Genomic DNA, 24,989 nt, shown 5'->3' with positions numbered 1-24,989 from the left:
TTCATGCTGCAGAGCTGCTTTTCCCACCCAACACAAGCAGATTGCAGGTAACAGAAGGGAATTAGAAATACTCACAGATGCATCATATAACATTTTATTAATTGTCAAAAATCAAAAGTTCAATAGAAAGCTAATGATAATTCTTTAAAAAAATTGGCAAAATCTGAATCAACCAATGTTTACTTCCACCTCCTCCCTTATGCTTTACCCTGGGCTGGAGACAGCTGGGTTGCACCAGCCACAACTCTCCCGCTAGGCCTTGCCACGCTTCACCTCAGAGACCTTGTAGTGCGGTGGGGCTCGGTGGAACCACTCAGACCAGGAGCCGTCGTACACGGCCACGTCGCGCTTGCCGCACAGGAAGGCTGCCAGGGCGATCTGACACGCCGTGACGCCCTTGCGGCACGTGGCCGTCAGCGGCTTTGAGAGATCCACATTCTTCGCACGGAATATTTCCTGGATCTCCTCAATACTCTTCTCGTGCCCTGTTTCTGATAGGAATGAGTGGAAGGGTATGTTCACAGCACCAGGGATGTGGCCAGATTCCAACCCTGCAAGAGTGAAACAGAAAAGGCAACATGAGCAAGGACATATTAACATAGGTGATGAAAGACACCCACGAGAGACATTAGAGACATCACTGCTGATAGTCTCACTCCCTCCAAAAGACTCATCTGTTTCATTTGATGATGAAGACGCAAAGTGGTATTGAACTAAAAAGAACAAATATTATTCAGCTTTGCTGAAGTCAAAACTTCCAGAATATTTAGCAAACTATTTCCTCATCAAAAGCAATGAGATGTAGAAATCTGAAGAAGCCCTAGACACAGCAGGAATTGAAGAACCTCCACAGAAAATGCCTTAACAAAGTTATTAAAGGCACCTGCGGTAAGAGGAATAAAGCAATGCATTTACAATCTTCCCCAGGTATGCCAGCAGTGTGTAGTGACAAGAGTTTTCAGAAGAAATAGATGTGGCCTGTATATGGAATTTGTGAAACTGGTTATCTGTTCACAGTTTGTTCCTGCATCACCTTAAAATAATATTTCAGAAAAATAAATAAGAAGTCATAAAGCAACCTTAAAGTCAGTCACATCACTGGTGAGGCAGCTATCCTGGGACAATCGGGTCAGAGAAATCAGAATTTAAATTCTGTATCACTTTTTATCTACTCCATTGATGAAATCAGCACAGGTTCTGTTTTTCTGCTGGTGTATCTGACCACTTTAGGCAAGTTCAAAGCTGCACATCAAAACAAGGTCTTCAGAGAGTAGCAGATATAGAAATATGACGGACAAGGTTGGCATCACATCCTTGAAATTCAGACTCTCAAGGCTCTTAATGGAAGCTTTTCCAATCATTTTGAGAGGCTTTGGATCCAGCCTCATTGGAGCAAAAATCATTATGTATTACACTGAAAATGTGCTTCAGGGAATGGTTCCTTGCTAGGTTTGAACTTCTAATGAGACAAATCTGAAAAAATCACACGAACAGTAATCTGTTTCACTGGCAGCTTTCCATTTCCCCAAATCATTGGAATAACTGGTCTTGGGAGATGGGAGAGATTGTGGCAGTTTAATCATCTGACTTTGTTACAGTCAAATGATTAAACTATACCTAGACAGAGACTGACATCACACATTATGACACTGCAGTTTCATCACTATGCAGAGTGGTAATATGACATGGTGAGATATAAGGGGAAAACAGCTTGGCATGGAATTGAAGGGAATTTTTGCTCTGCTGGACAAAGACAGAGTCTAAAGACAATCAAAGCTGCCCTGAGTCAGCTTCACAAGTTCTTTCCTGTTCCAGATGGACCCTCTTTGTCTCTTGATTCATCCTCCCCAACTACATAAAAAATACGGCACAGTTGTCTAGGAGTCACCTCATGCATCCTTCAGAAATGTTTAGCATTACTGAGAGAAGTTGGGAGAAAAACTGCTGACTTCTGCAGGGACTAACATTTAAAAAGGAAAAGCAAAAATAAAAGAGGCAGCGTTTTGGACTGATGCTTTCACCACATTTTTTCCAGCTCCAGAAGACAACAGTTCATCACTTCAGTACAGAGTACAGATTCATTGCAAAATTCACTCATCAATAAATATCTGTATGACAGAGAGGAAATAAAAAATGAAGCAAAAACTGAGAAAACCTTGTATAAAGTTCTCAGACTGCAAAGCTGCTTACTAGAGCCTCTTACATGCCTGTGTTAGGCTACCACTTTCCCATAGAGTGAATGGGAAAGGATCCATTGAGCAAAAGATTTCTGCAAGGCTGGTGATCATCCCAATCCAGACAAGTCTGTGAGCCATCCTAGGGCACTGGGAAGTGTACTGAGATCAGGAAGTCCTGGAGAAGGAACAAGAAGGGAACTCTTGCTCAAAGAAGCTTGCTGGGCCATCAATCCACTCCCTAGGTGTCCCAGGTACCATGATCATTATGGCTTCTCTAGACTGTTCACACACCTTAAAATAGGTTTGTATCCCTCTCTTATTGGAGACTGACAATTCACCACCCTTAAACAACCCTTCAGGTAGGAGCTGAGCAGATCTGAAAAAAACCACTCATTTTAGAGCAGTTTTGATCTATAGGGAGACTTTCTTGCTCCAGAGATTCAAGTCTGTTGGAGTCAGAGACCAGTGCTTGCACTCTGCGGGTGAAAGATGGGGAGTTCGGTAGAAAGTGCATTTATTCACATATGTGGGCGTTTGGTTGAGAGAAAGAGCTGAAACTGCACAACCACAATCTCTTGGACTGCCTAAGAAGCACTCTCAAGTGGCTAAGGAAGCTTTATAATCTCTCTCTGCTAGGTCAAGAGCAGAGAAACATCGGACTGGAAGGCAAAGCCGGATGCAGCAGGAATCTGAACAGGGGAGTGGATACATCTGCTGCTGTCCCATACGAAACAGAGGATACTCCATGCCAGATTCATGCAGTCACCATCAGAAACTCCAGGAAAGAACCCTAGGACTACAGAGCCTGGGCCCCAGCTACCTCAGTAATCATTTTATAAGCTGCTTTTTAAAAAAGTATCCATCTCAGAAAAAGTTTGGATTCCTGTCATGAAACTTCCCACTGAAGCACCTCCTGACTCATGTGAGGAGGAATATTAATTTCCTGTGTTCAGATCATCACAGTCAGTCCATGCACCATTTATTCTTGAGCTAACAATGCCCTATAGCCGAAATGGTTTTTCTGCCCTTCTGCTATTGCTCCAACAGACTGATGGCAAGCCTTCAGCACTCCAAACAAACTCATGTCCTTAGCCTAAACCCAGTAAGAGCCCATTAGATACACTTTTCTCTGTCTTGGCCACCCTAGAAACAGCTCTAGGTGTCCAGCAGGCTTCTGGATAAAGAAGTGCGATTTCCTAACATCACAGTTGGTACACAGGAGTTGCCAAGGCTAAATCACATGTGATGTTCCTGAACCCAACAAATTCATTCAAGTCTTACCCTCTTCTATTGCTTCCAAATGTGGGACATCAGCTTGTAGGAGAAATACAAGCAGTTTAGTGTTTTGGGTACTAAGCATTCAAGTTTGCTGCCTGCAGTGTTATACTCCCTGTCACTCGTACATCTGCAGGTGGCACTTCACATAATAGTCTACATGTGATCATTCAGACCTTCCCATGGCTGTGCTAGCAGCCCATTTCAGTAACAACTCTCTATTTTCAATGCCTTGATGATTCAGGAAAGTACGAAACAAAATACAGAAGCTTAACAATGGGACCATGCTGACAAATTCCAGCCCCACAGATCTTTCAGTACACGCCGTTCTTATCTCACTTATCTCATTTTCAGTCAACTTTTAAAATCTAACAATACTTCTGCTATTTGCTCTCTCCTCATATTCAGCTAATAAATGCTCCTCTAGTGTTATGCCCAAAGCATTAATGAAGTCCAAATGGCCCAACTCTACTTGTAATTGCTTCCAATGACTGGAAGAAAAGATCAGACACAACTTCCAGACATGCATGTTCCCATTTCTCGTATTTGGCCAACTAATTCTGTTGGCAAGAAAATAAAGCCCTTGGCTGCAATGCAAGTCTACCAACATATTTTACTCATTTTTGCCTTAATTTAAAATAATTTCTCTTGAAGAGTTTCTTGAAAGCCTCTCAGTTTATCTGTGTTAAAAGAATAGCAGCTGCCTAAGTTGTGCTGTATCCCCAATTCCAAATAGGAAATTCGCAATTGTTTCTGTCCCACAGAACTATGCTTTGAATAAATGTATCAAATTCTTGCCACATGAAGTTGCAATGTCACATGACTGATTTTTGACACATATTTGGGATCGGGATCATCTGCCTCACTGATTTGAGCATGGGGATATCTTTTGGTTAGCCCTCCCCTTGCTCTGCAGAATTATCCTTAGGAGAGAAGAAATTACGGTAGCACAGACTCAGGGCTCATATAATGCTGTGACCACACACAAACAATCTTCCACCTGGAACCCCTGCTAACTGCACAGCAACTTTATTTATTCTTTCTCTCCTTGTTCTCTTTTGTTCACTCTGTTCCAGAAGTTTCCGTTATTTAATTCCTTTTGCCAAGTCTCACTCAGCTTGGTGTCTGGCAATCCTTCCTCACAATTTATAACCTATAATATGCTATCTTCTTCACTACTTAATCCCCTTTTCCACATCTGTTAGAGACTCTGCTTACATATTGTTTTTATTGTTGGCTATTTATCTAAGACCATAGTCCCTCCTCTCTAGCCTTCCCTTTGCGATGAAAGCTCCAGATGGAATTTCTTAATGTCAAAAAGATAAGAGATTTGTTCTGTCCATATTTAACTCCCTGTGGCTTTGGAGTGTGCAGGCTGCAGATAGTTCTTTTCCAAATGTCTCCTCTGTTGCCTCCTTGTTTATCTCTCTCTTCCATTCAAATGGTATGTCTTAGAAGGGACAATTACTGATCTCGTCTAACCTACCGTGAACACATTGTAAGGAACACTTTAGGCTTGGTCCTGGCCAGCTCCCTGAAAGTCCTTGTAGGTTCCTGTGGGTTGAAACAGACTTTGATAGTCTCTTACTCTCCACTGCTGTGCCCCAAGTATTATTACACGATCAAAGCAAAGCCAGTCCACTCCCAGCTGCAGAATCCTCTCGGAGGAGAGGGGGAAGGAAAATGTACATTTTGTTCTCATTCCCACTGAACATTCAAGATGAGCAAAAGCTTTATGTTTGGGGCAGGCAGGATGGAGAGCTGGGAAAATGGGCAAAATCTGAAGAGCTCTATATGCAGAAAGGAGACGAGGACTGCTTTGGGGCTGAGAATGACAAGAAAAATACCTGTAAGTTCATTACATGATTTTGTGTTAGCTCTCTTTTTTTAGATGATAGAGCTCTTGCCTGGCAACTTTCCCCTCTTTTCTCAGATGTGTACAAAAGAATTCAGAAATTCACAACTTTTCTGTATGCATTTGGTTACTATAATTGTGGTACATCAGTTTTCAGTGCCAGACTGTCAGTGAGGGTCAGCACTGGCAACTATCATGTAATTATTATTATCACCAGCCCTGGACAGCCAGTTCCTGCAGAAACACAGCACTGTGCAGGGACACCTCAAACTCCTTGGTGCACAGGTCAGGGCTGCACATCTGTCAGGTTTACGCTGCACACTCTGCATGAATATCCAAGCTTTTCATCCGAAGCAATACCTGCATTTAAGACCCATGAGACTTGACCTGTAGAGATGTCCATTTTTCTCTACTCTGGCAACTTTGGTGAACCTCTCCCAGCAAATAAAAATTAGTCCTATATTATGGCTTATCTTAACCAGTACAGAGGTCTAAACCCAAGCAAGGATAAAAATAAAACAGGAACAATTAACTCTTACCACAAAGAGCTGAAAAACTAAAGAGGCAAAAGAGTCAGCTGCAATTAGCCTATTCTAGAGATGAAGTTCACAGAACAGGAGAGCTTAATTGACTTAATTAGGAAGTCAAGAATTGAAGCAATAATTAAACTCAAATCACCTGAGAAGGCAGCAAGTTCCTTAACCTGAAGACCATTAGTCTTCTCTAAATTGCACCCTCCCTGATTGGATGACCCCTGCAATTAATCAGCATTGATTTCAAATTGCTCTTTTAGGTGTAAGCACCGTGTTTTACCCACTGCTGGCTGATGTGCTGCTACTGGCTAGCTTGGTTCAGAGAGCTGTCAAGCTCCTGCGGAACGAGCAGCTGCAGCTGGAGTGCTTATCCTGCTGGATCTGCTGTGGGAAGCAAAACTAGACCACCACAAATAAGCTGTTCCATGCTGACTCATTTCAAGGGAAAAATCTGTTTTGAAGATGCTGTTGGGTCTGCGGTATTTGTCATCTGGTGACAACTCTCACCTTGGGGAAGAATGCAAAATCTACCAGCTCCCAGCAAGGAGCATTTTAGTCACATCTTGAGGTTAAAATTCAACTTCACTTTGATGGGCTGTGGTAGGAGAAGAAACAGAATGAGTGATAAGCCTAACTTTCCCTTTCCCCTGCCATTGTCTTCTCCATCAATCCCACTACCTCTCCCACCTTCCACATTGTCCTTGTGCAGGTCAAATGTGGTGGGCGGCTCCCTGTAGACACTTGGGCCACTCACGTGTACAGAGTCATTTACAGCCAAATGCCTCCTGAAGTTGGATGCAGAAATGTACTTCAGAACATGTTGTTACACTAACAGCCTGTACAGCAGCACATGGAAATGTGAACAGCCAGGACAGGATGGCAACAACCTGTGGGGCAGTAGGGCAGCACAGCCTAGGGACCACAGAAAACCACTGCACCTTCTGGGACTGTGGGCTCTGCTCAGACCCGAGAGCTGCTGCTGAGCTTTTCTGTGCTTTCTTCTAGAAACTCTTCCAACCATTTCTGCGATTCCCTTGCTGAGGAGCACATTCAGTGCAGGTAGCTTGGTGTGCAGCTGCAGTGTCAGCCACAGGCTGGGCTCTGGGTGGTGAGAGCCCCAGGTAAGTGGCCAGGAACTGGCACTGACCCTTGGCACAACAGAGGGCACAGGACCTGTGGCACAGCCAGAGCCAGGTGACCGGATGCTGAGACACAGCAAGAGCCAAGGACTCAGCTGCAAGAGCCAGGACTTTGTCACTGACAGATTGAGAGAGCATAAAAGTTCAGTGTTTACTCTGTACTTTTGAGGCTCTGCTAAGGAAAACCCAGGCTTGAGACGGTAAGAAAACCTGGTCTGAGTATGTGTGTGGGATGTGTAGGAAGTCAAGTGGGGCACTCATCAGTTCAGTGGAGCTGCCTGCTGAGAAGGGGCTTTGGTCCCAGCAGTTAAAGTCTCTGCTGCTGGGAGTGGGACTGCCAGAGCGCCTCCTGAATGGTCAATCAGGAAAGTTTCCTTTACACCCTTTCAGAGGGGAGGTTATTCTGGGATATATCAAGGCTTAAATTACACAGCAAGGGCCTCCTTTAACCAACTTCAATTTCATTGCAGGCACACAGCTGTACCTGCTGTCCCCACTGCAAAGGACTTCTCTCACCCCTGCTGCTTGTGTGTCCAGTGCTTCACCAAGGTAACAAAATCAGTTTTTGTTCCTGTAACTTGGGGCACCTAAAAGAGAGAGGCTGACATCCCATACATTTGCTAAAGCTTCAGACTTTTCTTACATAAGCAAAAGGACAAAGATCAGCTCAAGCAAATTCTCCGTTTGCTGGGAGCCAGAGTGATAAGGAGAATGTCCCTTGGGTTACTGAATTACCTAAAACCTTGGCTTTTGCTAGTGCACTCATTATGGTGAGAGGTGCCTGTATGAATACTGATAGTTTGTATGTGTCTGCTGGTTTTAGATAGGACCTTGAACAAACCCTTGGGAGCTCTCACCTCCCATGTTTGCATCTTGATAAACTTCTGCAGGGTGTGGGATGGGAGATCCTGGAACCAAATGACTGCAGCCCTTTTCTGCTATTTCCTCCTGCAGCTGTATAGCCAACTGCAACAAAAGAATTCAGTGATGGCACTGGGGTCTGAACGTGCAGCTGTGGATCCCTTAAGGTAATCAGTGAGTCGGTCTGAGGCATGCCTGTGCATTAGGAAAATCTCTTTGATGGCTGCCAGGAGCTGTTACTCCCAGTCTAGTATTGACATTCATCCTGTTCTGGGGCAGGTGCCAGTCCCACCTCCATTACCTTGGTCCAGCTCTGTCCCCCGAAACCGGCCCTCGGGGCGGGAATCCACCACCTGGAACTTCAGGGATGACACGTTCTGTACCATCTCGTCAAAAGTCTTCACCAGGGCCCTGTTCAGCCTGGCCTTAAAGACAGCCGGGGTGGGCTGGGTGATCTCTGCCGTGACAGGGTGCCCCTCCTTCACCCAATTCTTGAAGCCACCATTCAGCACGGAGACCTCCTTGTGCCCAAAGGCCCGGAACATCCACCAGGCGCGGGGGGCGTAGAAGGTGCCCACCTCGTCCCCGTCGTACACCACCACATGGGTGTCATTGCTGACCCCCAGCCCGCCCACGTAGTCAGCGAACTGGGACTCGCTGGGCAGCATGAAGTCGTAGGGGGAGGACTTGTCCCGGCACTCCTCGATGTCGAAGAACGACGCCCCGGGGATGTGCCTCTCCTTGAACTCCTGCCGGGCGTTTCGCTCCTTGGGGGGGTACCAGGAGGCGTCCAGCACCCGCAGGCCGGCGCCCACCCGCCCGGCCCGCACCGCCTCCGCCAGCCAGGAGGCCGTGACCAGCGCCCGGCTCAGGCCCTGCCGCGCCATCTCGGGGCACCGGTGGGGCCGCGGCCGTCGGGACGCGCTGCCCTCACACACAGAGCCCGGCACAGCCCGACACACGCGAAATGGCGGCGGGAGGCGCGGCCCGAGGGGCGGCACGGAGGCGGCCGCACGGCCGGGACCGGCCCGCTGGGAGCGCTCCCGCCCTCCGGCGGCGGCCGTGGCTGGCGGGCACCGGGGCCCAGCACGGAGGTACGGGAGAAGCGGCGGCAATCGCGGCCCCGCCGGGCCGGGGGGCTCGCAGCGGGCGGGCGGCGGGGCCCCCGCTGCAGGTGTGCTCCGGGGCGGGCGGAGGCGTGGGGCCGTGCCTCGCCGCCAGGCGCTTGGTCCTTGGGGCTGCCCCGCTCCGCTCTGGCTCCTGTCTGTGCTGGCTGGGGTCCCTGATGGGGCCGGAGGGGCCGGGCGCAGGGCAGGACTGCCGTGCCTGTCCCGCTCGGGGCATTGTTTGGGATGAGCTCTGGGAAACTACTTTCAGGGCTGGAACATTTCAAGCCCCTCGTTGTAGGCTTAGCCAACGCCTCAGTGCAGACACAGGTACCAAAATGCATCTTTGTCCAGTTGCTTTTTGAAAGGCTGGTCTCTAATTTGTGACTCTCTATCTTCTACAGTCAGGTGGACTCGGGCAGAATCCAGAAATCGGCTAATCTCAGTCAAGACTCAGGAGCGATGTCGCAACAACTCCTCTACCGTGCTCTGGTGTCTGCAAAATGGCTTTCAGAAGCCATCAAGTCCCAACAAGCTGGCCTGGCCTTGAGAATCGTGGATGCATCCTGGTATTTGCCGAAGATGAAACGTGATCCGAAGCGGGAGTTTGAGGAGCGGCACATCCCTGGTGCGGTTTTCTTCGACATTGACCAGTGCAGCGACCGGACCTCGCCTTACGATCACATGCTGCCCAAGGCTAATGACTTTGCCGAATATGTGGGGAAGCTGGGTGTGAGGAATGATTCCCATGTTGTGGTGTATGATGGCAGTGACCAAGGTCTCTTCTCAGCACCCCGGGTATGGTGGATGTTCCGGGTCTTTGGACATGAAGCTGTCTCCCTTCTGGATGGCGGCCTGAAGAACTGGCAGCGAGAGGGCAATGCTCTTACCTCTGGGAAAACCCAGGTAGCTCCAGCTGAGTTCCATGCGTCCTTGGACAAGTCCCTGGTGAAAACATATGAGGATGTCTTAGATAACTTGGATTCCCATCGCTTCCAGCTAGTGGATGCCCGTGCTGCAGGACGGTTCCGGGGAGTAGAGCCAGAGCCCCGAGATGGTAATGTGCCTTCTGAGACAGTGGCATTATAAAGAAGGGCTTAATTTAAGGTGCCCATTACTTTGACTCCTGTAGAGGTAATGCTAGCAAATAATGGCTGTCTTTTAAGGGATAGGACTTCAGGCAGTGTGCCCACCTGCCCTCCTTTCCTTTTGACTAGCAAGTGCTACTCTCTGAAAATTCAGCAGTGGGGAAGTCAGATTATCTTTTTTTCCTCATGAGGCATTGGGGTGAGGAACATAGCTTTCGATATACCCCAAAGATTCTTGTTGATCTCTTCAAGTACTGGTGCTACTCTTCCCCACAGAGTGGCCTGTGGAGGTGCTTCATCAGTGTTGGTTGCTCTGATGGGGAGACAGATGTGGAGGGAACTAGGGGAAAAAATGGAACTTGATAGGGTTGTGCCCACGTGGTAACATGAATGTTACACATAGAGCCATCCTTCCCGAGTAATCAGTGATCTAGTAAAGCCAAGTGTAACAAAAAAAATGTACTTGTTTTAACAAAATACAATAAGCAATAAATATTCCTCTCAGTGAAACAGAAGAGGCTTTGCAGTAGGCTTGTCCCAGACAATAGAGGTTGATTCCTATCTGTATTGTTTTCTCTAGGGATTGAGCCTGGTCATGTCCCTGGGTCTACAAGCATCCCCTTCACTGATTTCCTCACAGAGTCTGGCTTAGAGAAGACGCCTGAGCAGATCCGTACTCTCTTCCAGGAGAAGAAGGTGGACCTCTTAAAGCCAGTGGTAGCCACGTGTGGCTCTGGGGTCACTGCCTGCCACGTGGCTCTGGGGGCCTACCTCTGTGGCAAGCCAGATGTTGCAGTGTACGACGGGGCCTGGGTGGAATGGTACATGCGGGCACAGCCTGAAAATATTATTTCTGAGGGAAAGGGGAAAACAGTGTAATAAGCTGCATTGTTTCCTAGCTGTGCACATAGCTTGCCTTGAAACAGGATTTGAAAAAGATGGGTTTAGCATTCCTGGTTAAGTATCTTGAGATGAAGGCGTTGGATAACAATTATGTGCGCATGGTGCTTTGGCACTTTCTCCTTACCCTGCTGCTGCTTAGGAGGATGAAGATGACAGCAGTTCTGGGCAGCCAGCTCTGGGTGACCCTGCTTGAGCAGATAGGGTGGAACAAATGTCCTCCCAAGGTCACTTCCAACCTCAGTCATTCTGTGATTCTGTGACCATTTCACCATACCAGATGGATGGCAGAGAGTGCTGCTGCCAGCATGGGGAATTAATTGAGTTAAGGCAAGCTCCTGACTCAAAACATTCACTGATGTTCATTCATGGGATGGTCATACTTATATAACTGTGCCTCATAATCCTGCTCTCTGCCTCTGTCCCATACATGCACATTATGGCCATTTTGAGTGCAAAACTTTGTGGAAAGAGTTGGCTGTTAAAGGAGCAAATATGGCATTCAGGTTGGCACTTAGGCTAGAGACTTGATTTGTATTTCTTCTTGTACTTCGACTCTACCGTGGTGTGTGCTCTGCCAACCTTGTAGCCAGATGGTCCAAAATCCCCTTTGAGAAAAAGAAAAGATTCTGGGATTTAAATAATGTAAATAAAAATGTTTCAAGGTCTTTCTGCTGAATGGAACTTACACGAGTGTTGCTTGGGTGAATTCTTTTCAGGAATTCTGTTTTTATGGAATCATTTTGTCCACAGTGATATTCAAATGAGATATTTCCTTCTCTCTGTGAGTAGAACCACACCTCTTATCCTCCACAAGCTCTTTGACCCAGGAAAGACTATGGTATGCCTCTCTCTTGGGTCTCTACACCATCTTCCTGCTTTCTGTCCTTGTCCATTTGCTTTTTTGCCTTTAAGTCCACAGTTGTCAGTTACAGCTCTGTTCTTGAAATGCTGGATGGTCAGCTTACATACTGGAAAATGGACTGCATAGATGTTTTCATTCTTACCATGTAACCTTCCCCTAGAAACAGCAGAACAGAGACTTACAGAGGAATAGCCCACACTGGCACCTGGTGTTCCCCAAGACACCTTTTTCTTTTATGTCTAAAAGTTGAAAGCACACCAGGTATCCCTGATAATATTCAAGAATTTGTTCTCTCTAGGATTTTCTCCTCTACAAAAAATGCCCAAAACTAAACAAAGCTCCACAGAAACCTCCCACAAAAAAAAACCCCACCAAAAAAAAACCCAAAACACAAAAACCTAAAGCAAGCCTACATCTCTTCTGGCCTACAGGTAACTTAAAAGTTAATCAGACAGCTTCTTCTCTTGTGCTTGCAGCAACAGGTATCTGTGTATGTCTATGGATGACGGGGTTGCCCTTTCTAGTGAATGCAGTAGATGTATGTTGTCGCAGGTTTAACTGTAAGGACAGGATTCTTCCCTGTTGCGGATTCTTTATTCTTTGCATTTCCCCTTATCTCTTTTGGCTGCTTCTTCTTGGCCTTGGCTTGCATGCATACAGTCTCTGTTTCTGCTCACCTCCTGGACAGCTGGAGTTTCACTGTCCAGTTTATTTTTTCCTCTGTCCTCCCCACTCTCACTCATACAGTCTGACCACCCAGTGACTGACAGCCTGCAATTTTCTTGCTTGCATCCAGACCGACAACCTAGCTCTTTGAGGACGTGGGGCTGGCATTGCAGCAAGTGCTGAGTATACAGAGTGCACAGGGGTCTGAAACAAGTGACCCTTTTGCACACAGAGAGGCTGATTTTGTGATTATGTGGCCAGATGAGTGCTCTGCCTGCTCTGTTTCTCTAGGAAAATTTAGCTATTAGGAAAATTGACATATTGTTTCAGAGTTTTTAAACAGATGCAGGGAGCTGGCCCTTGTGCACTCTTCCAGAATATTTTTTGGTGCATCTTAAGCACTGTATTTCTTTTTTGCCACTCACCCAGCAGTCCTTCAGGTCAGTGGGAATCTCTCTGTTTCCCCTTAAGACTGAGATGCTTTTCTCTGTCCTGGGTATTGCAGGAAGGTGTATGGCACAGTCCAGCCATCCACCTGGAGGTTGCAAATTAAGTGGAAAACTTCCCTCTTGCCTTGCTCTACATTTCGCCCCTGTGGCATGATGATGACATAGAGCAGGGCCCTTCCCCCTCTCTGGTATTTATGCCAAGCTTGGCAGTACTCAACTGCACTTTTCGGGCTGAATTTTGTGCTACAAAATCTCAGTGGTTCTTCCCAGCTTTTGGCAAATCTTTTCCCAGATGCTTAACTTTGCCTTGGTTTCTCCACAGAGGAGAAACTGAGATCCTCTTTCCCACAGCGAGATACTTTGTTTTTCTGGGGTATTCCCTCTAATGTTATGTATCAAAAATCTATCCAAGAGTATCTTCTGATGTTTCCCCTCCTTGTAGTTGAGATCTGTTCTGGTGATGCAGGCAAAGCACTGAGAACGTTGTGAAGACTGAGACAATGTTTTCGAAGCCTGGAGACTGCAAAAACCTATTTTGAGCTATAACAGATGCTACTGGACATATGGAACAGCTGAGGGGACTTACACCAGGACTATAAATGTTCTGCAGATCTTCATATCCCTGACTCAGTGGGTGGGTTTCCTATAGGAACCAAAAGCTGGGGAGAAGTGGATATAATGCAAATCACTAATGTTCATGACTTTCCTGTGGAAAAATTGCCACAGGGAATTGGGAATAGCATATTTTTAGTGGAATAGGGCTCATGGTAGCCAAAAAGGTAACCTAAGCAACAGCCCTGATGTAGGAGGAAGGTCACATTGACCTGTGGCTAACTTGAGACTAGGTGTTCTTACAGCTCTCTGCATAAATTTGAGAATCCCAGGCCAGCATGTAAATTCTTTATTGTTCTGTTGGTATGCTTTACTATATGCAATACTTTTGTCCTGAAGGAGATTTGGATTCTGTGAAAACAATCTTGTCTAGTCAGAAGTAATTCCATGGTCCCCTCTTCTTCACTTTTCTTCTTTTCTTCCTCTTCCTTCCATACTGCTCCCTAGCAGTCAGCTTGCACTGTTTCACACTTCATTTCCCAGCTAACTTTTTGTTCCTCTGCCAATTTATCCAAATTCTAAAGCAGCCCTTCTACCAGCACCACTGCCTAAGCATTGCATGAGCCGTGGTAATTGGTGTTTGCAGGGACATTTAATATTCCTCCTATCTCTCCTGGTCCCAGCTTACAACCAGGTGCTACACAACCATTCTTTGTCCTTCTCCCAGCAGTCTTCCAGAAAAGGTGCTGCATGTGCACATCCACACACAGGCTTTGCACACTGCTTTGAATGCAGGTACATTGCTCACAGACCTCATGCAGCACAAGCAGGTGGAGGAAGATCAGCTCACCTGTATGCCATGGGGCCTTTCTATTCATGCTGCAACATACCTGGGTCAGCTGGTAGTCAAGCTGGACTCTATTACTCAACTGTGTCCACTCCCAAGTCCTGTGCGGGGAATTTTATTTGGCCAATTCACTATTGGCTTACTGGCAAAATGTCAGAGCATCACTTGTATTCCCCTCCCCACTTCCTGCAGAAAAGAGTGGCACTGATCCTACATGAACATGCCAACTAGTTCTTCCTGGTGTCTTCTCTGGTGCCTCCTGCCATGTAATCCCCAATATGTGTTCCCAGCCTGTCAGAGTGGTGACACTGTCTGTGCCAACACATGGTGATCCCTGCTCCCACTGCTGTTCCACAACACAGCAGTTCCATAAGAGCAGATCTACGACACCAGAGATGCATCATATGCCATGTACCAAGCTGCAAAGCTCTGCAGTGTGTATAGCCTTCTGCAGGATTGCATTGCAGGTCTGACAGCTGAACCAGGACACTCCCAGTTTACCCCCTGCTCTTCTCTCCTCAGCTCTTGTTCAGCCCAGTATCCAGTGGCTGTCAAGTTTTTCCTGCTCCCAGTCCATCTGTGCAATGGACTCCATGATTTTACTGGGCATTCTGCAAGGCTGTATGGTTTTATACCATCACACAGCCCTGTGTAAGCTCTTTCTTGCTCTTCCCTCTGTTTTTGTGCATATATTTTATATAGAGTTATCATGAAGGCAGGAGGAACAAGTCATAGAATCATAAAACATGAAGGTTGGGAAAGAACTGATATCATTGATCCAACCTTTGACCAGACAGCACCGATTGTTTAAACTTAACTCTCCTGTGTCCTATTGCTTGATTTTAGGGGACCTTAAAAAGGGCACATCAGAACTATATCTGGTGATAGTGTGCAATCAAATCTGTATTTAGCCAAAGCAGCCAAGTCATCAGAACATTTCAGTTGGCAACTCACCCCACACTGGCTTCTTTCTAAAGAGGATTTTCACATACTGTTGGGAAATCCTTGGCCTGGTGCATTTTCAAGGATTTTTTTTGCTGTATGTTGCAGAAAAAAAGGCTCTGATATTGGAAGTGGTGTTGCTTGACATTTTTCCTTGCTCACAATATATCTTTTTAGATTTAGCAATTAACTTTTCACCCCATGGCCCTGGGTGAGCAAGACTTGAAGTTGCAGCCACAAATGGAGACAATATTGATGGAAGAAGGTATGCCTTGAATACAGACCATCCTGGACTCGTGAGCAGCATTGTCAGGGACCAGGTTGGAAAAGAACGTGTTGAGAACAAGAGATGGACCCTAAAAGGAGAAGGAGGCTGAGGGGCTGTGAGAGGAGGAAAGGAGAGGGTGAACCCTTGGTAAAAGAGGGAAAAATTGAAGGCAGGGCAGATTTCTTGGAGGGGGAGATAAGAGGCTATAGGCTGCCACCCAACTGCTGCATTCATATCGGAGAGCCACAGTCCTCACCCCAGCTCTGTGCTGGAGCTGCAGCCAGTACAGACAGGGTCCTGCAGTCCTCACACACCAGAGTGCAGGGCAGAGGTCTCCAGTTTGCTGTGGTTTGACTCAGAGCCAGAATTAGGAGGACAGCAGTCTGACAGCCCAGAGCTCTGTTGCACTGTGTGATGCTTCAGCCCAGGTCAGTGTTGTCTGAGCATCTTTGATGCATGTTGCTGCTCATTGGAGACTGGTCCCAGGTCTGGGCAGTAATTTTGGCCAGAGCCTGCTCCATATAGGTAGGCAAAAATATTTTTTCATGCTCTGTTAGTGATCACTCTAGTGCTGGTTCAAAATTACTTGAATTTACATCCTGGAGCAACTGAATTGTTCCTGTACTTAAATTAGCTGAAGGTCAGCAATCTTGAAACCTCTTCCGTGTTACCCTCTCTTCCTCTCCTCCCCTTGGCACTCCTCCAGAGAAGGGGCGAAGTACACATGCCTTCATTGTGAAGGAAATCCTGCGTGATTTGAGGGAAGTGATAAAGGGAGTGATTTGCAAGTAAAAGAAGGAACGACAAGGAATGTAAGAGTAAAGCATAATGTTTCTTTTTACCCAGTCTCTTCACTCAATAATACCCCACCTCAAAAGGCACTATGATCTAAATGCGAGAAAAAGAAAGTGTTGTGTCTCTGCTGTGCTGCATTACCCTGTCAAGGAAGAGCCAGGAAGTTGCTTAGGTGGAGAAAGTTTTTAGCCACACTGGGGTGAAACACCAGCCTCTCCTTTCCATTCTTAATGTGCTGGAGCTGCTACTGCGCTTCGGTAGGACTGGGAAAAGCAGAGCTGTTGGAGAGAGCTTGTTCAAGTTGTGTCCGTGCCAAGGAGTGTGTTTGAACGGAGTCCCCTGGGGCATGAACTGCTGAGCACCAGGCTCGGCCTGGCAGGAGCAAGTGGCAGAGGCAGGATTAGATTCCATTGCACAGGACTGGCACATCAGCCTCGGCGGGTGATACATGCCTGGGGCAGAGGTAAAACCCCACGCAGAGCTGAGTTACAGTCTGAGCTCTCTGTTGCCAGACACAAACAGGGATGGCAGGAGCCCTGGGAAAGGACGCAGGGAGTTTGCTCTGGTAGAGCAGCACAGGCGGGGAGTTTGCTGAGTCAGCAACTCCTCTGACCTGTAAGAGGAATTATTCCTGCCTCCTGCCAGTACTTCATGCGGATCCAGATTACAGTTCCCAGAACTGTCCCTATATATGTTAGCAAGAAGGCAGCAGTCTGCATATTTTGCTGCAAGAAAGTATGGCAACTGATGCGACACTGAGCGGTGAGCCTGGAGTGAGCCTGTCCTGAAGGGAATGCTGTGAAGTACAGCGCCGAGGGGCTTAAATCTGCCGACTGCCAGGGAGCAGGCTGTGCTTCCTGTCTCCGAAAAAACTTGCAGACAAGACCCAGGACTTGGAAGCAGGCAGACCGCAGGGCTGGGGTCATGTGGTGCAGTGCCCTTCGTTACAGCATCCATTGCAGGAACAGCGGGCTGGGAAAACTACAGTTCCCATCACCCTTTTGTGCATGTCCCTGCGAAACTACAGTTCCCAGAACCTTTTAATGAGCCAGACAGGATGTCTATGGAAATAAATGCCGACGATTTTTGCATAACACCCTGCACCTCCGGAGTGCTGACTGGCCCGTAGTCTGTGAAAACGGGAACAGGGGAAAAGCCAGGGAGTGTCAGCGCTGTGGAGCTGTGGGTTTGCCCACCCCAATAGCCACAGTGATAATCCTCTAGCACCGAGCAACCTTCCTCCTCTCAGGACTCCCTTGGTAGTCACAGGGAAGATCCTGGCCCCCAGGAAACACGGCTGCTGCGGAGGGAGAGGCAGATAAACTACAGATCCCGGCATTCTCCGACAGGCAGCACCTGCGGCAGTCCCTGCACGCCGTGGGGGAGGTGGGGGTGAGGATGAGGATGGAGGGCAGGGAGGAGATGCAGGGCGCCGTGGGGCTACGCTGCACCTGGGACATCCCGCCACCCGCTGGCACCCAGGCCAAGTGGGTGAGGCTCAATGTGGGGGGCACCGTTTTCCTCACCACCAGACAGACCCTGTGTCGGGAGCAGAAATCTTTCCTGTGTCGCTTGTGCCAGGGCGAGGAGCTGCAGTCGGACCGGGTAAGGCAGCTGGGTTGCCTCCCGCACCTTACCCCACCGAGCATGGGGAGGGCTGGAGGGATGCAGGGATGGAGCCAGATCCTGGAAGCTGCAGGAACAACTGAGTGAGAAATGCCTGCTCTTTTCTCTCCTTCTCCCGGGAAGGATTTCCCCATACCAGATTCCACCTTGTTGTAGTCTGGCACCTGCCTTCCCAAGCTGGGGAGAAGAGAGACCATCTCCCCTCTGCTCCTGCTCTCCTTCCTCTTTGTCACCCCACATTCTGGGTCTGCTTCCCAGCATGTCTACCTGACTCAGCCTTGTTCCTGTAAGGGGATCTCTGCTCTCTTGCACCAGGCCTGGATGCACAGTTGCACAGAGACTGAGGCCTATTTCGTGGCTTTTTCAGCTGGATTGATTCATGCTGAGGTCGGCATGCTGAGCAGACCAATACAGGAGTTAAAACCCAAGATGGACTGGCTTGGCTAGGGACTCTTAGGACCCACGGTTTCCAAAGAATCTTAGAAATAGTGAATATTTTTGTTTAGGTTTATATTTTCTTGTATTCTAGGGCATTTGAGGGCTGGTTACAAGTGTTCCTTGGTTTTTTTCCTCCTTGTGATCTATCTCTTTTGCTAGGATGAAACTGGTGCATACCTAATAGATCGGGACCCCACTTACTTTGGACCGATTCTAAATTTCCTCCGTCATGGAAAGCTGGTCCTGGATAAAGATATGGCTGAAGAGGGTGAGTTGTGGAGCTCAGAAAAGTCCCACTTACCACAGTCAGGAAAAACAGGACTTGTGGTCAACCTTGTGTCTTTTTCTCCTTTTGGATGTTGATGTGGGGGGATTTCAGAGAGCTATCCCTGCAAAGCATGACAATGTCTCCTTTACTAAAGGGGTTCGGAGTCGGTGAGGAAGGTGTCCTTGCAGGTGTTGTGGCATCACAATTGTGCAGCAGAGATGTCACCAAGACAGAAGCAGGCAAGATCTCAGAGCCTCAATAAGCCATTTTTCACCTGTTCTTGATCTACTTTTAACCAGGCTCTGTGACTGAGTTTTCTATTAATGTCTGTTTCTAATTAGGAATGAAAGCCCAGTAGACCAAACAAAACCGAGCTCATCTCTTCTGACTGTAATAAAGACCATCATTAGTCAGGGATATGCACTGTATGCTACTTGTGCTCTCATGGGTTGTGGACTGCAGAAATTTCAGTAGAGCAAGTCAGACAAACCAATCCCTCATTTGAGGTTGACAGTGGGTCCAATAGGATGACTTGGTGACATCACAGCGTTACCAGTCCATAGCGCCTTGTTATTTTTTTGATGCTAGATTCTAATAAGGAGCCAATTCCAAATACAGGCTGTGTTGTCCAGGCCTTGCCAAGCACAGTTTCACCATGGTCATTAGTCTTCTTGCCTTTCTTGCACGTTTTTACCTGAAGCAGGGAAAGTTTTCTCCAGAGTAGTCTTATCAGTTATAATTTCAAAAATATACCCAACAAATGGTACAGGATTGTAATAAGCACAATTTTTAGGTGTTTCCTATGTGACATTTATTGTAATCCTGAGATCAGACAGAATTCATCAGCAGGTTTTAATATCAAATCTGAAGCATAAACAGGAGTCCAGTTCATTTGCATTGACTCTTTTTTCTGCTGCAAACATTCATGCTGGTGTAAAACTAACCCATTAGACAATTCACTGCTGAATGAGAGACACAGAAGAAGTCTTAGCGTGTCAGGTAGTGAAGGACCAATCTCCCAATCTGTATTTTCTTTGTACTGCCCTGGGGACATGTGAGTGTTGGCTTCCAGCCACCTTTCCCTCACTGACCCCCCAGGAACCACCTCCCTTTTTCTGAAGGCCTGTTAGCAAACAGGTGTGTCTCAGGAGAGGTGATGGATGCAGACACCATAGAGCAAAAAACCAAAAACATTTCTTTTTAACTGTTTTGAGTTGAAGCACAGGGAAGAGAGCCAAAGATCATGTAAAGTCATATGGGGTTGCAACTCCCAGTGGTCCTGGAAGTAACTTAGGCTTTTCTAGCTCTTTTGGTGACTTGTCAGAGCCACAAGTTGTGGTTCTCTGCCTTAATAAGAGAGTGAGCAAGGTGATGACAAGCAGTCATTGAGAGAGACTGGAGCCTACAGCTGTTCTCCTTGGCCAGGTATCTGGGGAAGGTATTAGCAGTCCTCTCAGCACAAGCCTTCATTGGCAGTGCCTGTTTCTGTAGTAGCAGGCAGCATAAGGAAGTTGGGGTGAGCATTAGAAACAAGATGCAGAGAGCCAAATTTCAATTCTCTGCAGTAAGAATTTCAAGCCTGTTAAAAAGTAAGGCAGTAATAAAATTTCTCCCTATGGACCTTGTGAAGCTCAGAATTGATCTTTTGTGAGTCAAAAATAAAGATGGGCTGCTAACTTTCTGTCTTTGTGGTCCTACTGTCTGTCTTTCTCAGGGATCCTTGAAGAAGCTGAGTTCTATAACATTGGTCCTTTGATCCGAATAATCAAGGATCGAATGGAGGAGAAAGACTACACAGTAACACAGGTATGGCAAGATAGAGTGGGGTGGGGAAAGCAGGGTATGTAAAAAGGGGAAGAAATGAGTCTAGAGTGGGAGAAGAGTCGAGAGAAGCAGCAAGGAATGAAAAGAAGCAAGGAATGGAAAGAAGCAACTAATTAAAGATTATGTGCTTATCCCTATGCAGCAAAATCTTGCAGGGGACAAGCTGCTACCAATTTAGTTACAATAAACAAGTTGCAGGCTTGCTTTGCATCCCAGAAGTAGTGTTGGATGTTGCCCCTTGAACTAAGTGAGCTCCTCTAGCTTTTGGAAGAAGGCAGCTTGTTGCTGTGGGATATAGAGGAATATTTGTGAGGAGATCAAAGGTGTCATGGAGTGGAGGACTAATGTGGGGAGTCCTGGGAATGTAATCACGATGAAGAGCATGGTAATGCCTGTAGAGAAACCTGGAGGAAACAGGTGAAGAGATGGCTGTGAAAGAGTTAAATGCAGACAAGGAATCAGTCCTGAGGCACAATCACACCCTGTCTTGGCCAGCAACCTTTGAAAATCTTTCTTAGAGGGAGGATTGTCTGCTATCTCACTTTTCATCTTGTCTGCCTCAGGTTGTAAACCTCTAGCAGCATGGTCACTTTGTGCTGCAAAGCCCATCAGCATTTGTTACATTTGCAAAAATGATTTTGTAATGACAAGTGCAAACTCCCCATCAAAAGAGGGCAGTATGTTCTGGGGACAATGCAGGAAGCACTGAGCTCAGTCGATGCTCTCCAGAAGAGATACTGTTCTGGCCTCCAGTGACAGCACAGGAGAAAGCTGGATTGTGGTTTCCACTCCCCTTTCCCCTGGGGCATGGGGAAGAGGACAGTCTGTCAAGGAGGAGTATTACCATTTCATTCTGCAGGAGGGGAACAGCTTTTAACATGTGACTGTTGTCAGTGTGCTCTGCAATTTTGCTCTCAGGTGCCTCCTAAGCATGTCTACCGTGTGCTGCAGTGCCAGGAAGAGGAGCTCACTCAGATGGTTTCCACTATGTCAGATGGATGGCGCTTTGAGCAGGTATGGATAAGGCAGAGCAGGGGGGGAAGGAGTTGTCTTTTGGGGGAATGGTCATGGATACCATACAGCTGCCAGGCAAGGCTCCTTCCTGCTCTGAGAATACTGGGTGAGTCACTGGTTGTGCCATCATACTGGCTCTTTCTTGCCCCTTTCTAGAGGTTTAGAGGATACTGAGTGAGGCCAGTCTGTTTTGCATCCTGGCTAACTTCTGTCCCGGTTCTCTATGTTGTCTCCTCAGCTTAGTTGTGAGGCCTTTCCACCAAGATTACAGATTGGACTCAGTGCTGCATGGTGGGCTTTCCACCTTGCTCCCCATATGGAGTGGGTATTTTCAGGAATATGAACTTGTGATTTTTGCTCTCATCTTTTCTAGCTTGTGAACATTGGCTCATCCTATAATTATGGGAATGAGGATCAGACAGAATTCCTGTGTGTGGTCTCCAAGGAGTTGTACAACTCCCCCAGTGGCCTGAGCTCTGAGCCCAGCCAGAAAGCCAAGGTGAGATTTGCTATGGCCCTGCTCCCATTGCCTATGAGATCCTTTGCTCTTTGCTCCTTCTCTCTTTTCTTCTCCCTTGCGACAGTAGGGCACCTCAGTGGTGAGGGGGCACCTCAGGGGCTTGTCCTGGTGTTCAGCACCGTGGCGTTACACCCCTTGCCCAAAAGGAGGAGTGTGTGTGTTGGAGGGGTGGTGTGTGGCTGTGTGTGGCAAATGGCTTTAGCAAGTCACCCTGGCACCTCTCATGCTACTCTAACATCCCCCTCATGCCTCCTCATGCCCATTCTGTGTGTGTCACTGCCAGTAGGCCTTTATTTCCCTGAAGGTTTTGCAGCATTCTCTTTCCTTTTTCCGAGTCTCAGCCTGACGGGCAGATATCTCCTGCTCCCCTTTTGAGGGAAGGACAGAAACCTGTGGCAGTGCATGACATCTTGTAGACACACAGGATGCAGGAAGGAACACTAGCAACTGATGGCAGTTGTTGGACACTGGGGTCATGGCACTTGTAAGTGGGTTAGATACCCTGATGTGATACTCCAGGGGAAAACAAGCCTCTCTGTTCCCTGACCTAGAATTGTCTTGGCCATGGGGAAAGGTCCCTTTTTATGCCAGTGTTATGATAATTGCTTTGTTCCATTGTGTCCGAAAGAACTGCCATGGCTCATCTTGCAAGTATCTCCACTCTTTCTTCCTTTTGTCCCACATGCTGGGCCACAGAACACAGAGGAGGACCTGGAGGAGGAAGAGCAGGAGGTGGAGGAGGAGGCAGAGGCAGAAGCAGAAGCAGAAGCAGAGGAGAAAGGTGCAGCAATTCCCTGAGGAAAATGATAAAAATAACCCCCCAGGCATAGACTCGTCCACCTTTCTGGTGAGAGCTCACAGCTAGCAGCAGGGAAGGACTAGAACAGGTGTGGGGTGTGGGGGCTATCCTCTCCAGGAGTTGGAGTCTCTCTGGAGATAAAGCTGATAGGGGAAAGCTGTTACCATGGCTGCTGCTTTGTATTTTAAACTGTTTGGTTTATCTATGGTTTTATTTTTATTTGCAGACTGTCCATCTATTCGGGATTGTGCTAAACTCTCTTCCTGTGCTTCCTGTGGACCCTCCCTCCTGCTCCCTTCCGTGTCCATCCCAGCACTGTCATCTACCTCCCACATTGCCCCACTCGCCAGCCTCCAGCATCTTTCCCTCTGCTCTCTTTGTCCCCCAGGGCTCAGAGTGGTCTCTGCCCAGGGCCCTGTCTCTCTCTGCTCCTCACTTTTCCTCCTCTGCAGGTATGTTACCTGTCTGCACTCCCAGCTCCTGCCAGCCTGAGCTCTGCATGAGTGACTCACTTCCCTCTTGTGGGTATGGTCCTGGTTTGTGGAGCTTGGGGAGGGGAAGGAGGGAGGTGTGAGGTTGACTCATCCCTAAAGTGGCTTTACATATTCTCATCCTAAGCATGCCTTTACCTGCCAAGCAGATCCTATGGCTGTGGACCAGAGGCTCTGGCAGCAGAAAGGAGAGTGCAGCTGGGAGAGGGGTGGAAATGAATGCAAAGCAGGCAGGGGTGGTTTGGAGAAGGGGTGGAATTTTGCCATGTGTCTGCGTGACACGCACTCCAGATCACTTCTCCAGACTGCCGTCCGCAGCTCCTTTGCCTGCCAGCCCGGGCAGTTTGCAGAAGGCAACTTCCCTGCTCTCACTTCCCTGGCCTTTTCCCCCACTAGCTCTGCCAGAGTGAGAGCGCAGTGGGAAAGGTGGCAAAGGCAGAGCAGAAACAGCTGGTCCCCATTGCAGATGTTCTTACAGCTGTGCGCAAAATGAGCCTCTCTGCTCTGCTCTGCCTCCTGCTTAGGAAGGCAGGCTGGATGACATGCATGGGGCTGGGTATGGAAAGTGTTAGAAAGAGGATTCCTCTCCATACTGCAAAACTGTGAGGCTCTTGTTAAACTGGAGATGTTCATGTCAATCCCCACCAGTCCTGATGGAGGGCACTTGTTAGCTGGCTGGCATTTCTCTCTTCCTCTGTTTGAAAGCCTCCTTGTCTATCGCTGTGGGACCTGAGTGTTATTATCTTAAGACTCAGTGTATGTTAATTACATGGAATTTTTCTTCCTTCTATTCTGTATTCCCACCCTAATTTCTTTTGTTTTTCTTCCGTTTGTGTTTCATTTGTCATTTCCCTTTTTCTGTTTCTCACTCTCCCCTTCATGCTCAATTGCTTTTTTCCTACCTTTGATTGCGTTTTCTCTCTCTCTCCTTCTCTAGCTGTTACAAGCCAGAGATCTGAAGATCTGAACACTCCACTCCAGCCTTTTAATTTCTTGTTTATATCTTTATTTTTGTACTGCGGTGTATGGCAGCCCGTTGTCCCACGGTGATAGCCCGAGCCCCCTTCACTCTCACATGCAGCCATTTTTTTTAACAATCTCACCTCGGAGGCCTGAGCTTCCAGCCCTGGAGGAGGGCAGATGCTCCATGGAGCCCCTGAGCTGCAGCAGCGGGAGCTCACGGCCCCCTCCTATGCCTGGCAGTCTGGCTTTCTGTAATGTCACAGTGGCCCCTGGTGGGGACATCAGCGATCAGCCACTGCAGCCTGCGGTCCCTTCCTGAGCACCCTGGATGCAAATGGAACCGAGGTGGTGGCAGCTGTGGAAGGACCAGCCCTTGCCCTTTCACTGTTGCAGGCAACTGGTATGGGCTTGTGGCCTGGGCACAAATGCAAAGCCACTGTCCTTTTCTGGGCCACCCGTATCGCTCAGAGATGTCCCTGTGCTGGGTATCACATTCCTTGGTGCCTCCCTCCCTGTCCCCCAAAGCAGCCCTGTGCCAGCAGTGTGAGAAGGAGAATGGTGTGCTGCCTGGGTACCAAGAACATGCTGGTACCTGATGTTGTGTCAGCCAGTACTGAGAGATCCCAGTTTTGGGGAACGGGGTGTTTGCTTCACTGCTGTGTCTGAAGAATCCTGAATAAAATTCACAGTCTGTTCCTCCTTGATGCCTCTCATTTCAAGTGGCAAGA

At 47.8% G+C, this 24,989-nt stretch overlaps 3 protein-coding genes across 11 annotated transcripts; 2 read left to right on the top strand and 1 right to left on the bottom strand.

Annotated features, from left to right (window-relative positions):
- Window positions 1-78: 78 nt before the first annotated feature.
- Window positions 79-8,803, bottom strand: LOC116994942 (thiosulfate sulfurtransferase). The gene is made up of 2 exons (XM_033056957.1): window positions 8,142-8,803; window positions 79-551 (listed from the first exon to the last, which is right to left on the bottom strand). Exons 1-2 carry the CDS (start codon window positions 8,725-8,727, stop codon window positions 253-255), a joined length of 885 nt encoding a protein of 294 aa, XP_032912848.1. The 5' UTR covers window positions 8,728-8,803; the 3' UTR covers window positions 79-252.
- Window positions 7,464-11,622, top strand: MPST (mercaptopyruvate sulfurtransferase). Of its 4 annotated transcripts, XM_033056942.2 has the most exons (4): window positions 7,464-7,528; window positions 7,934-8,007; window positions 9,351-10,003; window positions 10,615-11,622. In XM_033056942.2, the coding sequence occupies exons 2-4, from the start codon at window positions 7,967-7,969 to the stop codon at window positions 10,911-10,913; spliced, it is 993 nt and encodes a 330-aa protein (XP_032912833.1). In that variant the 5' UTR covers window positions 7,464-7,528; window positions 7,934-7,966; the 3' UTR covers window positions 10,914-11,622. The 4 variants fall into 4 exon arrangements, with proteins under 4 accessions (XP_032912833.1, XP_032912832.1, XP_032912834.1 ...); XM_033056941.1 differs by lacking the exon at window positions 7,464-7,528 and having other exon boundaries at window positions 7,769-8,007; XM_033056943.1 differs by lacking the exons at window positions 7,464-7,528; window positions 7,934-8,007 and adding an exon at window positions 8,859-8,934.
- A 1,253-nt stretch (window positions 11,623-12,875) lies between these two features.
- On the top strand, window positions 12,876-24,960 carry KCTD17 (potassium channel tetramerization domain containing 17). 6 transcript variants are annotated; one of them, XM_033056952.2, is made up of 8 exons: window positions 12,876-17,923; window positions 18,542-18,650; window positions 20,365-20,456; window positions 21,393-21,488; window positions 21,862-21,987; window positions 22,705-22,789; window positions 23,034-23,259; window positions 24,236-24,356. In XM_033056952.2, exons 1-8 carry the CDS (start codon window positions 17,717-17,719, stop codon window positions 24,255-24,257), a joined length of 963 nt encoding a protein of 320 aa, XP_032912843.1. In that variant the 5' UTR covers window positions 12,876-17,716; the 3' UTR covers window positions 24,258-24,356. The 6 variants fall into 6 exon arrangements, with proteins under 6 accessions (XP_032912843.1, XP_032912842.1, XP_032912847.1 ...); XM_033056951.2 differs by having other exon boundaries at window positions 12,880-17,923; window positions 23,034-23,332; window positions 24,236-24,325; XM_033056956.2 differs by lacking the exon at window positions 23,034-23,259 and having other exon boundaries at window positions 14,986-17,923; window positions 22,705-22,855; window positions 24,236-24,310.
- The last annotated feature ends 29 nt before the right edge of the window (window positions 24,961-24,989 follow it).

This window comes from Catharus ustulatus, chromosome 4 (genome assembly GCF_009819885.2).
Source record: "Catharus ustulatus isolate bCatUst1 chromosome 4, bCatUst1.pri.v2, whole genome shotgun sequence".
NCBI lineage: Eukaryota > Metazoa > Chordata > Aves > Passeriformes > Turdidae > Catharus > Catharus ustulatus.
Note: the sequence above shows the minus strand (reverse complement) of the source record. Positions and strands in the feature narration are given on the sequence as shown.